This window comes from Silurus aristotelis, assembly GCF_946808225.1.
Source record: "Silurus aristotelis genome assembly, chromosome: 3".
In the NCBI taxonomy this organism is placed as follows: Eukaryota; Metazoa; Chordata; class Actinopteri; order Siluriformes; family Siluridae; genus Silurus; species Silurus aristotelis.
In genome coordinates, this window is record NC_139576.1 from 26,951,297 (window position 1) to 26,965,717 (window position 14,421).

General features: G+C 36.8%; 1 protein-coding gene across 1 annotated transcript in view; it reads right to left on the minus strand.

Moving 5' to 3' along the window:
* Positions 1 to 13,008, minus strand: part of spegb (striated muscle enriched protein kinase b) — a 101,480-nt gene extending 88,472 nt beyond the window's left edge. The window contains exon 1 of the mRNA XM_083537625.1: positions 11,799 to 13,008. Coding sequence (XP_083393751.1) covers positions 11,799 to 12,222 — 424 coding nt within the window. The 5' untranslated portion in view covers positions 12,223 to 13,008. The remainder of the gene's footprint in view (positions 1 to 11,798) is intronic.
* Between the last annotated feature and the right edge of the window lie 1,413 nt (positions 13,009 to 14,421).

Here is a 14,421-nt window from a genome sequence, read left to right on the forward strand (position 1 = left end):
CAAACTGTCATAATAATTAAAGTTTATGTTGTATAAAATAGATTACAGTGATGGGTATTCGGTCTCATTCTTGCTGTTGCAACTGCAAACATTAGGGGTGTAACAGTACATGTACAGGGCTTTCGGTTTGGTGCACACGTGTACCGAATACAATCCTTTTTACGTGCGGAACATAATTAAAATCTGAATTCCCTCAGGAATGTATTAGGTTTGTTTAGTCTCTGTCTCGGATTTTGAGTGCATTTTTTCATTATTATTAAACTTGAAAACATACACAAAAATGCCAGGGGTATAAAACAGAAACTAGATTTGGTCACTGTGTCAATTCACTCTGTACCGGACATAACATTTGTCCTGTACATGCAAAAAGGCTAAGGAATCAACAGTGCTAGCATTAGCCACTAACCAGGGGGTGGCTAGCGGCTAACACTAGCGCTATGGATTCTTTAGCTTTTTCTGTCCAGCTGTCTTTTTCTGTCCAGAAAATTCTGACAATTCCACCTATCGAGGGAGTGAATGAATAAACAATGTAAGGAACAAAGATATTTATTAAAGAATGCTAAAATACACAGAACATAAATGTAAAACACACAAACACACTTGCATACACAGATGTATTAACCAAATGGGGTCTAACAAATGTAAATAATGTAATTAAATTGTTTCATTTACAACATTTTGTTTTGATTATTATTTTATTTCTTTAAATTGTAATCAATGTAATAGATTACTCAATTGAATCAATATAATAAAAAAAGGGTGTTGCAATCATTTGATTTATTCTATTTTATGTATTGTATTTTATTATAAAATATTCGAAAATATTATTTTATAAATGATTTACCCTAGCAAGCATTTAAGTTAAAACAAAATTTAAAATGTAAATTATTGATGCTCACAAATGTTAACAATAATAAACTGCATTAATTTAAAATGACAAGCGATTTTATGATTCGCATTTCTTCCCTCTAACCGTAACTTAATTCTACTGAATTGTGACGTGATGTTATAAAGTCATAGAATAATAATGCAATAGTGTGTATACTGTATATAACAGAGATGTAATACTGTGGAGTATGTTGTTATAAAAAAGTATTAAGTGAAAATATGTTTTTTACTTATGTCACCTCAGGGAATGTCTTCCTCATCCACCAACACCTCCTCTAGCATGCTTATTGGGGATACAATTTTTAATATAAAATGTATATTCTCAATCTATTTATTTCTGTAAAGCTACTTTGCTTCTGTAAATTCTTTTGCTAAAAGCACTACACAAATAAAAAAATGAACTGAATACGGTATTAGTATCTAAAACATCACACACAGACACATCTGATACTATAGATACTAAAAGTCTGTAAACCCTTGTACCAGCAATTTCCATTTGAAAGTACATATATCCAGTGTAGTTTATATTTTATAAAATGCTTTATGTACAATATTTAAGAGTGTCAATTTGAATTTCATTCAACTTTAAAAAAAACTCATTATTAAGGTAATGGCATGTGAAGGTGTTCCAGATGTTCTCAATGTTCTCATCAATAAATCATATATACATTTTGCAGCATTTAATACCTGTTCACCAGCATTAACATCTAAATTATTAATATGCCCTTTATAATGTCATAATGCTTCTTAAAATTCCCGTTTTGCTGATTCTCATACAGTAACTTCACAGTTTTCGGTATCTTAAACCCTGCAGTAGAAGAAATCTGGGAGTGGTGCCAATAAATTAACCATCACTATACATCACTGCACCTGCAAAATCCCAAATTACTGAAGCCGAATTCCATTTGAATCGGAGATCCCAAGTGTGTAAAAGAGCGATAGAGCAAAGAGAAAGAGATAAAGAGCAAATATAAGAACAAGGCCTACCTTTCCATGTCGTAAGTTAGGGTACAAAAGCACAATCACCTTTGATATCTTTAAAAGGCCTCATTGTGTCTTATGACAGTTAACCTTTGAGGACAGTGTTAAGAAAACACAATGCACTTCTGCATTAGCTGCTCTCAAGCCATGTAACTATACACTTACATGAATCTTACATGCTTAAAATCTCTTTATATGTTGCTTTTTCATCGCTTCTCTATCCCTCAGCAATGTTTCTGCTGTTTCGAAGCCCCTGCGCTCTCGTGATCTCACAGCAGGACATAAGTGAGTCAAATTATCTATTTCTGGGGCCACGTTCGAAACACCCTCGAAACGCTAGCACACATGCTGCCTCAAAGCACACAGTAGCTGCAGCAGTACAACATGCAGGATAGTTTAAGTAGAAAGAATTACAGCTGTTCAAGAAATCTGGAGTGCTGCCATTAGTTTTCCTTATTGCTCCATTTTCATTGTTCCTGATATGCCATGACAGACATCACATAAACTTGGGTCAGATCGTTTTTTTTGGAAGATCATGAGAAGTAGAAAAAAAAATCATTTTACCATGATTATTTATTTATGAAAAAATGTTCAATGATCTTGGAACGATTTGAGTTCACTTTGAAAGTGCATGAATTATACATTATAAAGGAAATATTTATGAGGAAATTTCTCTTTGGGATGAGTGATTAAAAAATACAAACAAAAAAGTAATCATTCCAATGTCACATTTAAGGTGGACAATAGCTAAATACAGCTCAAACCGTTTGAAGTTGACTGGAACCAAATAGCACTCAAATCATGAAATAGTTAATTACGTATAGAAAAAAATCTGCCTAATATAAATATGATTGCTAGATAGTGTTGCCAATTTGGATCTTTGATCCACTAGATTTCATACACTACCTAATTCACACCTGGTCTTAAGAATGAGACACTTTTCCTGTTAACTTTGCTTTGTGTTTTTTACTTCTACAATAAGCTGGTCAGCAATCTTATAATATAACGTTCATCTCAATGTAGTTTCATATGTATCATTTATATATAACGTCAAGAAAGATGAATATTGCTCAACAAATTTGGTGCTGTTTTAATAGGTATAGGAAGCGTCAATTCACCTGCTGAGCAGCTGCTATTTTTCTCTTTTTTTTGGTTAAAAGAATGAACTTGAATACAGCTACGGGGTTTATTGCTTCGCTGTAGACACACAGACTCCTAGACAGCTTTCAGTTAAGCATGGTGCACATGAATTGCTTGCTTGGCATACATGTAAAATGCCAGTGGTGCATAGCTGAAACATGGAGTAAACAAGATGCTTTTAAGGACATTATGCTCTGAAAGAAACATAATGAAAGTGCTACTATAAGCATAGTCAAGGGACTGAAATGTATCACATACTTGTACTGGTGTACAAGAAATACAACAGACAATTAAAGTCTATTACAGCTAAATTGCTCACTGAATCGTACAGTTTGTGGGAAACGGTACTTTATTTTCATTTAATTGAATTCAAAGCCTGAGCTCTTCTTTCTATTAATTATATTAACGTTACGTGTGAAGCAGGGCAGTAACTTTCAGCAGGACTCGTATATCGATTCACTGAACCACCAACTGAAGATATACTGCTCCTTGCAAACTTACATTTGCTCATTGACTTTCTGTCGTTTTTTTTTTTACTACAGTCAGAGCTTTGTTTTTGCCAAACTTCGTTTTGAAATCAAGAGAAAAGGCTATCTTGCCTCGTATATTCCTCTGTAAGTGATCCCTGCTGAGCTTATGTTCACAGGAGGTGACTTGTCAACCCATCTCATGCATGAGAACAGGAAGAGAGTGACAGCTTAAGTGCATGTGCAATTTTATACCAGATTTTTTAAAGCCCCAGATATGCCAGATAGCATCTGAAGCATAACAAACAATAGGACAGGATTTTCCCTGAGGAACAACTTTACGAACAAAAATAGTGAAGATTTCAGTGTCAAATTAATTTTAGGAAAGGGCCCATGTCATCAAGCTTACAAATATTTATATTAAACATCAACAATGTTTGGGGAAAACTGCACAGTTTTGCAAAATGAACTATAAATGAAGATTTGCAGTTTGACATTTAAATTATTTTTTTATTTTTTTATTTTTTTTTTTTTGGGGGGGGGGTGGTTAAATCATTCTATTTTTTACTGTCTAATATAAAACATTTCTTATCATTATCACAATTTGCTTGTACGTACATTCAGAGCCCTGAGGTTCTGCTCTTTTCTGGCCCCTAGTGGAATAACAAAAACTAGCTCCTTTTCCCCAAAAACTTTTCTCTTCTGTTGCAGCTCACAAAAAGGTCATAAATCAACACCAAACAAAAAGAACATAAATCAGAGATTCTAATTTCAACTTTAACCAGTCCACAGACGGTATGATGCACAAAATGCAGTACAAAATTACCATTTGCTGGTAGGACAAAAAAACCATTAACCTATAAAAAAGCAATAAACCATAAGCCATAAACTTATAAAGAAATATTCATTCATTCATTTTCTCCCGCTCATCCGTAATTCGGGTAGCGGGGGCAGCAGTCTAAGCCTTCGACTGCTGCCCAATCCTCACAGCACCGTCCCTTACGGTCCCTCCTGCAGGTGGTGAGCCCACGGGATGTATAAAGAAATATACAAGAAATAAATAAGTAAGATAAACCAGTCAAGTTAATGGTGTCATGAATAAACTAAATACGAACCAAGCAATTAAACAGCAGCACATCTTGAACACAAACTTTTGTAACCATAAAAAGAAGTCCCCTGCATTGAGGGAGCTGTGAGCCATGCCGATAACATGAAATTAAACAGAAAAACCGAAATGGCTGTGTTGGAAAAAGACCTGTGACATTTGGACAAAGTGCAGACAGTCTGATGTCTAAAAACAGAGACAGTTTAACAAGACAAGAAGTAAAAGAGACATACTGTAAAAACACAAACCATCTTATTGCTAATTAAATGCCTTTATGTTTCAGAACATTCGTTTTTCCCAAAAGACATGTTTACTAATACTTTCCTCTGCAGTCCAGGCAATAAAGCTCTTTCCAAACAGTGAATTTTACTATCATGGTAGCTACAGCATATCCTGCTGTAATGCAAATAGTTTTCTTTTGATTGGGTGAAATTATATATATATATATATATATATATATATATATATATATATATATATATATATATATATATATATAAATATAAATGCAGCAACCATTAAATATATCCAAGTTTCATTTCTTGAGGAGATATACTAAATATAGAAATTAAAATAAGAAATTAAACTTGGATATATTTTAGAGTGTCAATGTGCAGATTGTATAGAAGTACAGGTTTACTGTCCTCTGCAGCCCCAGACCATGATGCTACCACCACCATGCTTGACTGTAGGAAAGATACAATTTTCTCGGTGTTCCTCACCAGGGCGTCACTACACATGCTGGACACTATCTGAGCCAAACATGTTTATCTTAGTCTCATCAGACCACAGGACATGGTTCCAGTAATTCATGCTCTTGAACAGGTTAACTTCAGTAAACTGTTTTCAGGCTTTTTTGTTAGCCAGCTTCAGAAGAAGCTTCCTTTTGGGACGAGGGGCATGCCAAACCAACTTGTTGCAGTGTGTAAAGCAACAATTCTAATTCTTAAATCCTCAGAGAGTTCTTTACCATGAGGTGCCATGTTGAACATCCAGTGGTCAGTATGAGAGAATTTTTCTCAAAGTACCAAATTTTAACTGCGTTCATACAATATACACAAATTTGTATATATTGTATATTTGTATATATTTGGCTGAGTTTTTCCTCCCTCCTAGTGGGTTCATCCTCAGCATTCTCCTACCAATATATCCCATGTCCCTCCTCTGCACATGTCCAAACCATCTCAATCTTGCATCCCTCACCACCACATGCGCTGTCCCTCTTATAAACTAATTTCTAATCCTGTCCATCGTCGTCACTCCCAACTAAAACCTCAACATCTTCAGCTCTGCTACCTCCAGCTCCACCTCCTGTCTTTTACTCAATGCAACTGTCTCTAGACCAATATATATATATATATATATATATATATATATATATATATATATATATATATATATATATATATAAATATAAAAAAAAATTTTCCCCAAAGATATCTGACTTAAGGGTAAGGCATGCAGGATCAGCACCTGATTTTAACATGTTACATGTTGCTTGAAGCTGTTGCTTTAATCAATCAGAGTGAGATTTGGTCAGAGAGCTCGTTACTCAGAGATTAATATGCTGTTTTGACATTCACCAATACGACAGGGGAGAATAAATTTATTTGGTTGCATATACACTTACAAGACCATTTTAAAGAGATGGTTTTCAAGAAAAACTGGACATGGTTAGGAAAGGTCAGCCAAAACAGTTCAAAACAGTTTCTTTACTGGTCAATTTGAACAAAACCCACAATTTGCTGTCATTTTAAATCCCCAGAGAAAGCTTCATACCCTGAAATAAATAAATGCATTTTTATGAGGTTAATATTGAGGCTCCTGCTTGAGATGTATGCAGGTGGTGCAGCTGTGGCTGCTTTGAAAGAAGACTTTTTGAATTGTGCCATTTGGGTTTCTTGCGAGATACCTGCCTGTGATGCAGCGCTCTGTCATACTGCGTTGCTTTATAATTTTGATGTTTTTTAAGGCTGTCATAATGATGGTATTAAGAGGTGGATTGATTCAGGTAGGATACCACTAAAGGACAATGTATTAAATGCATATCATTTAATAATATAGATAGAATATATTAAGATTCTCTACATGTAGAGATGATTCTGTATAAAAAAAACTAATATAAACAGATTTAAATGAGAGAAAAATGGGATACAGTATCTCTAACTCCTGTTTCAAAGATATAAAGACATTTATATTAAGGCAGATTATTTGGGACTTTTATGGAACCATGCACATTTCCATGTTTTTATGAAATACGTGTAAGTACACACACAGAATGGCATGAAGAAATGCTGATGTGGCTGATTTCTCAGACTGTAAATTCGTGCAGAATCATCAGTAACAGTCATGTCAGGTGATTGCTCAGACTGAAACACGCTCTGATTTAAGCTGAACTATTTTTCTTTTCTATTCAGCCTATTTCTCTGACACATTCATAAAACATCATTAGCAGTGACTCATTAGGTGTTGCATGTGAAACCTAGACACACATGGACGAACATCACCATGTTGGATTTATTACCTTTCTTTCATCAATAGATGAATTTAAAAAGACATGTCTAATCAATGCAAAAATTACACTAGGATAAACAAAACTGTGCATTTTTATTTTATTTTTTGTTCTGGATGAATTACAATAATAACTATTAATTCATAAGCAATCATAAATGCAGCTGCCCATCAATAAGTGTGTCTAGAAGTTTATCCACATCATTCTTATTACAAAAATTCATGATATAATGCATTGCACAACCCTTATAGTTTACATGTCAGGCTATTGAGATAAAATTTTAGCTTTCTGTCTGATAACATGACCAGCCGTCACTTAACATTGCATGCCATTAGCACTTCTGCCACAGATTTCTGATAAATATTCTCTTGGTAACAAGTTAACTAAGAAAGCAATGATTATCTGATTATCTATACAGTATTTCTCATAATTTTATAGAACATGACACTCTAATATGGCTGAAGAAAATGGCTACCAAGAGATGTATATGATATGAATATATAAGTCCTATAGTGCGAGGTTTATGTAGTGCCACGGATAAAATAATGGCGTTTTTAACATTGAACAAAATAAGCTCTAGCTGATATACTGTATCTGAAAGCCATGATAGATATTTCTGAACCACTGCATGGTGAAATTTCCAGCAAGTGTCTAATATACATTTTATATGAGAGTTTGAATTTGCGTCTAAGAAAGCTCAAATTCCAAATTATGCCAACACACATGTATGGGCAGAGTGGTTGAATCACGAAGCCCAGACAAATCCCTCCACTATTCACCTATTCATTTAGACTGGGCATACATGGAGAAGGTCTTGTCAGACGTCCACGCCAAGGTACTATATATAGGTGTGATGTCTTTCTGTGCAACTGGAGAGTTCGTGGCCTATTACCGTCACGAAAATGTGAGACCTGGCACATTCCAGGGACAGAAATAACCTGTTAAAGGGTCAGAGGCGGTGGGGAAATCGAGCAAGAAAGAATGATGCGTGCAATATTAGATGGAATGAACAAAAAGATAAGTTGGAAATGCAAGAGTGAAACCGAGACAGGGAATAGAATAGAAGATGAGAATGATGAAATAAAGGATTGAAGGAAAGACAAATATACAGAGAGAGAGAAAAGAAAGAAAGAGAGAGAGAGAGAGAGAGAGAGAGAGAGAGAGAGAGAGAGAGAGAGAGAGAGAGGTTAGAGTCATGAGTGACAGAACAGGTGTGTGATGTTGAGGTTGCTGAGTACTGACGCAAGCCGCTCTGGCTTTTAACACAAACCCTCACGCTGCAGAGGAGGGTCTGGAACAATCCTCACCAACCATCTCTACCTCAGTAGTCTGGTCACATAAATGCACTTCCTTTGATCCACAGACAACTTCTGTATATTGCAAGGCAAAGCAATGCATTGCTAAAACAAAGCAACTCATCTCATTCAGCCATGGAGAAAAACGTGTTTTCTAGAGCGTTACCAGGACGTTTGTGATTTATATGATGCACATTGTTTATTTATAGTTTTGATTTGATTCTACCTCGTGGTCAAATGTATACAATTTCCCAGGGGAAATGATTTAGTATAGTGGTCCTAACTTCGGATGCTCTACCCACTGCATATAAAGTGCCTATTATATTCTATACACCTTTCTGGCCACAATCATCAGCTTCTTGATGGTTACAATGATGGCTCCCGCTCTACCTAAAAAGAATATTCACGCTCTATTAATAGACAGAAAAATACATAGTGGTGAGAAAACTCTGTAATCATGCATATTTGAATTCATGTTACAAGAAAATGGTCAGTGACTTGTTCTCTGATATGCAAGTCAAATTATATCTTTGTTAGTCTTTATTTGACCATAAAATCAGAGCTTTAGCTTGCACTTCAACCAGTATAAGTACAAAGAATAGCTAGTTAGTAACTTAGCCAGGTAACCAACTTAATTAAAGTTATCAATACTCCATATGAGAACACAGATACATTTAATATCCATGTCAAATATTGAGAAATGGAAAAACTGAGTACACTGTGACTCACGGAGACATAGCCAATCAGGAATGAGAGTTAAACTGATTAAAAGAGTCAGACATAATACTATAATTGAAAAAAATTTTAAATACTGAGGAATTTTACCCTTTACATATCAACTATTAACCACTTCATTTGTTCTCCAATTTGGTGTAAAGCTAGTTATAAATAAATATTTTAGCAAGTGCTCTAACACTATCTGGTTCATGCCAAACATTTTTTCAAAGGTCAGACAACAAAAACCAAAGATTAGATAGCATAAATACAGATTAGATTTTTTTCTGGTATCAGTACAAGAGATAAACACACAATTGGGGGAAACATTTTACTTTTTGTCTGGCCCTGTGCATGATGCTGTGAGACAACAGTGGACGACCTTTTCTACTTTAACTGGATTTTTTTAAATGTAGCTTACTACTGTTCATATTTTGTGCACAAATGTTGTTGGCTATGTACTGTTCATGTATGAACACAGTTACAACACAGCATGAGCATAGGCACTGCTGCTTGACCAGTTAGTCATAGTCAGAGATCTTCTTCTTTCGGCGTCTCCCATTAGGGGTCGCCACAGCGGATCATCCTTCTTCATACCCCCCCTGTCCTCTACATCTGCCTCTTTCTCCCCAACCACCTGCATGTCTTCCTTTACCACATCCATAAACCTCCTCCTTGGCCTTCCTCTTCCTCCTTCCTGGTGGCTCCATCCTCAGAATTCTCCTACCAATATACCCCATGTCCCTCCTCTGCACATGTCTAAACCATCTCAATCTTACCTCCCTCATCTTGTCTCCAAAACGTCCCACATGTGCTGTCCCTCTAATAAACTCGTTTCTAATCCTGTCCATCGTCGTTACTCCTAATGAAAATCTTCAGCTCTGCTACCTGCAGCTCCGCCTCCTGTCTTTTACTCAATGCCACTGTCTCTAAACCATACAACATCGCAGGTCTCACCACAGTCATATAAACTTTCGCTTTCATTGTTGCAGATACTCTTCTATCACAAATCACTCCTGCTTTCACTCTTCTCCACCCACTCCACCCTACCTGCACTCTTTTCTTCACTTCTCCAACACACTCTCTATTACTTTGCACTGTTGATCCCAGGTACCTGAACTCCACCAGATACCGAGGTGATACCCAAGCTTTTCTTTTCTTGAGAGGACTTGACCTCAATTTAGTTATAGACATATAGCTATGGCATTGATACTGACTTGCAGTATAAAGTTATTTGTTTTCTCACAACATTTTTGTAAAGAGCAAATGTGAGGAAATATATTTGGGTTGCATTCTAAATTGCATCTGTATGACAGCACAATGCAATCAGTGTTATTAGCATTTAGACATAATATTAAATGTGCATATACTAATGAAGGGTATAGCCTACGTCGGAAAAAGTTAATCGGAAAGCATATAGTGACATATCTGAGAGAATTTACTAGAAAATAGCATATTTGCTTTTTTGCTATCAATAATAGAAATATTTTAACATCATAAGATTATTTCAGAGTAAAACTATCGTTTTTTTCTCAACAAGACACCTCATTAAGGTTTGCCCCATACTAACCTCTGGTTCTGCCTCACTTGTAAGTCAATTTGTAACCAAAAATAGTAAATATAAAGATGGAAGCGTAACCTGAGCAAAATCAAAGACAAGCCATGGACATATCATTTAGGACTGGAACGGATAGACCTGGCCCTGGAGCAACCTGTAAATCACGGTGCTTGTGACCGTGTGACAGTCAAGACAAGGGTAATAGTGATATAGAAACTCCACCAGCAAGAAGTAGAAAAGCCAAATGTACAGCTCTTCAACCAACAAGGACAATGGCAATATAGTCAAAACAACATCCGCTGGATCATGAATCATAAATAATCTGAAGCAATCCCATGTTGAAAGCTAATTTTCAACGAAACAACACAATAGTATTTAATTGCCATTTTGCTGTATTTTCTTGGGAAACAGTTAACCATTGACCTGCATTTGAAATCTGCTTCAGAGGCCCTGCAGCACTGTTTATTGATTTGCATGTTAAACCAGCAGTGGCGCATATTCACCCACCCATGGTGGCCAGTAATAAATATGCATGAGTATTCTTTTTGCATTGTGTATCTGATTATTTCAGATTAACATATTGTAACATATTGTAAATTCACATATCCTCTTCAGGACATTGAGTACTTTGAGTCACTTTCCCAGCTGCCACAGTCACTCTCCCAGATCCACACTATAACCAAACCACCCCCGAAAAACATAACTGCTCACAGACTCATGGCAAATAGATACTTAGGATACTGGCAACTCCATTTTACTTCACTTGTGTGGTCCACCATTTTGCGAAAGACCCATGTGAGAGGACAAGTTGCCCATTAGGCTATTCAGCTAATGTGCACCAAATCACGAGTGTTCTGTGCCATTACAGAGAAAATAAAAATATATCCCTTTCCTCTTTCCCAGCTAAACATGTGACAATTAAACAGCATCAGCCTCATTAGGCAGCCGAACGAACCCCTGTAGGGGAAACATTTGCAAGATTATTAGCTTCCATAATAAATTGAATTAGGAAAAGGAACTTAGGTAGATAAGATAAATAAAACTTTTGAATTGACCAACCAGCCTAAGAGAGATGTAATGCCTGATTGCAATAAATAATAAAATTGGCATGTTAGGTTTCAAGTTTATGCCTGCTAACCTTCTCCCAGGTCCAAGACTGCAAGGACAGCGCTGCTCCTGGCTTCCCCAAGGTAATTAGTAGCAATACAGGTGTAGAGGCCTGCATCAGTTGGCTTGCAGTCTCGTATCCACAGTCCTCCATACTCCTGGTTATCCATGCTGAGCAGGTCATCATTGTGGTACCAGTAGAGAGATGGCTGTGGATCACCTGCCACAGCTACCTTCAGACGGATGTCGCAGCCGGTACCGACGGCTGCGTTCCTCATTTTTCGGATGAAGACAGGTGGTGTTTGAGTGGGATATATGGAGCTTGGGTCAGGCACCATCTGGTCAGAGTTGACTTTAGCCCGTTTAGAGGGTATCCTTGGGCTTGGAGGTGCAATTCCTCCAGATACACCTTCAGCACCCTTCTTGAGGGTCATCTGCACCTCGGCCTTTCGCATGGCTATTCGGAGTGGTGTCAAACTTTTTTTTGTAAATGAAAAGAATAGTTTATTGGAATAACAGTTTGGCTTTATGCTAAACTTAGACTTTCTGACTCACTTGAAAAGTTTCACACGTCACTTGCAGTAACTTGGAAATGCATTCCCAAAGGAAGACACTGGAAGTCCAATTAAGTCTTTGCCAATGCCAGCTTGTTGATAGTAACTCAGATTCGAAATGACTCCTTAGATATTCAAGGAACCTTGAGCAGCATGTGAAACTGCTAAAACTGTTAAACACAAAGACATTTTCAAGAAAGCCCTCTAACAAGGGATGGTTAATCAAGGAATTCAGGAATTACCTTTAAATTGCAAACTCAATTTTTGGAATATGTTTTGCGCATCCTTAAACAAGTCCAATTAGAGAATAAGAAGAAAGCATAATCTTTGGCCAATTAGACAGTCAGAGCAAGTCCATGTATTCCCGACGGTGGATATTTTTAGAACAAGTCCTACAGGATCACATTGCTTTAGAAGATTCCAGAATACTCTTTTGGAAGGTTGTGCTCCCTTTCAGCCATAGCGATAAAAGTGCTTGCTTGGTTCTTTGGAGTGGCTTTCTGGTGATTTTCTGGGTTTCCAATTTGAAGGCAGCTGGTTCTGCAGAGTTCACAGCCCAATATATCCCCTCCTTTACCTTTCTCAGTGATCCCTCTCTCAGCAGTAAGGCCCTAAGCCAAGGTGGCAAGGCAAAGCAGCCCACTAAGCTTTTCTCCGACAGCTGCACTCTGATAGGTCACAATTTTTAGACAGTCCACACACTTCAGCTCAACCTCTTTTGCCCCTGGGCTGTCCTTCGGCTCTAGTAGCCAATTGCAAGCTCCAGGGAGTGTGACACAGTGCCTAGAATCAGTTGTGTGCAGGCGGGTTTGCGGTGTTAGGAACAGCTTCATGTCAAAGATAGCTCCTGAAGTTAAAGCCAATGTTTTACTAACAGATAGTATTCAGATAAGGTAGATAAGGCCTTTTATCTACATTGTCCACAGGAATTCTTGTTTTTATAACTGATTCCAATCTAACCTGTGGTACAGAAAAGTATATATTTGAAATTATATGATTATACATAGAAAGAAAAGAAATTACTTATTAAGGGGAAGATTTGATTTATATACAGCATTATTCTTAAGATAACAAAAGTCCTGTCAATATATCTTGACAGAAATAACTTAATGGAACAAACTGGCTAAGAATAGGCAACCATATCTCTGTTCTTGTATAACACAGACTGCCATCTGCTGGTCTCTTCCTTTAAATGCAAGTTTGAACACACAACTGAGCAGCTGTGGGTTAAAGGCTTTGTGCTTAAAAGCCTCAACAGTGTTCTGGTTACCCTCTGGTTACCCTCTGATCCCAGGATCTCCTGATCACTAGCTCATAACCGTTAAGTGCTGAATGCACAGAATGAGGGCATTAGTCCAACTACCTCTCATATGCTGAATAAACACTTTCTCTGAGTGTAGAGACTATTAATAACTCACAATGCATCTGAATACATCATACAGCTACATTTAGCAACAAAGCAATGTGCGATGCAAATGTTTCAGATTTTCAAGTCTTAGTGCTTATGTTAGTTAAAGGTTTTCCCAAACTGTCCCAAATTTGGTCTCTGTTTAAAATTAGATTTTTCAGCACAGAAGGTGATTAAGATTTTTTTTGTAAATTTCTTCCCTGACACATGCATCATTTTCAGCACCTTCAGCCATGGAGAGTATATGCTTAATTCTAAGAATGTAAATTTATCACACATTTATTTAGTATATTAATTAATCTCATCTTTAGAGCAATATACTGACTTGCTATTACTTACTGACTTACTACTATCTTCTCTCTTAAGATTTTCTTTCAGCTGTGTTGCCACAAGAAGTCTCTATCCAATCAGATTTCAGCATTCACATCACATGCTTGCTGGGGTTAAAAGTATCCACCACAAGGCTTTCAGGAATAAGCAGTGCGGGCAGGTGGTCACGTAGAATACATAAGAATGAAACTGTTGTTTTAAGCAATCAGATAGAAGGCGTCCAATATTGCGGCATTTTCATGTCCTTTGATTGTATAGTCAAAAAGAGTGCACAAGTCAGAGCTTTTTTACCCTTCCAAAATGGCTGACAGAGGAGAAGAAATTAACTTGGTTGCAGACACACTTACAAAGACATTTACAAG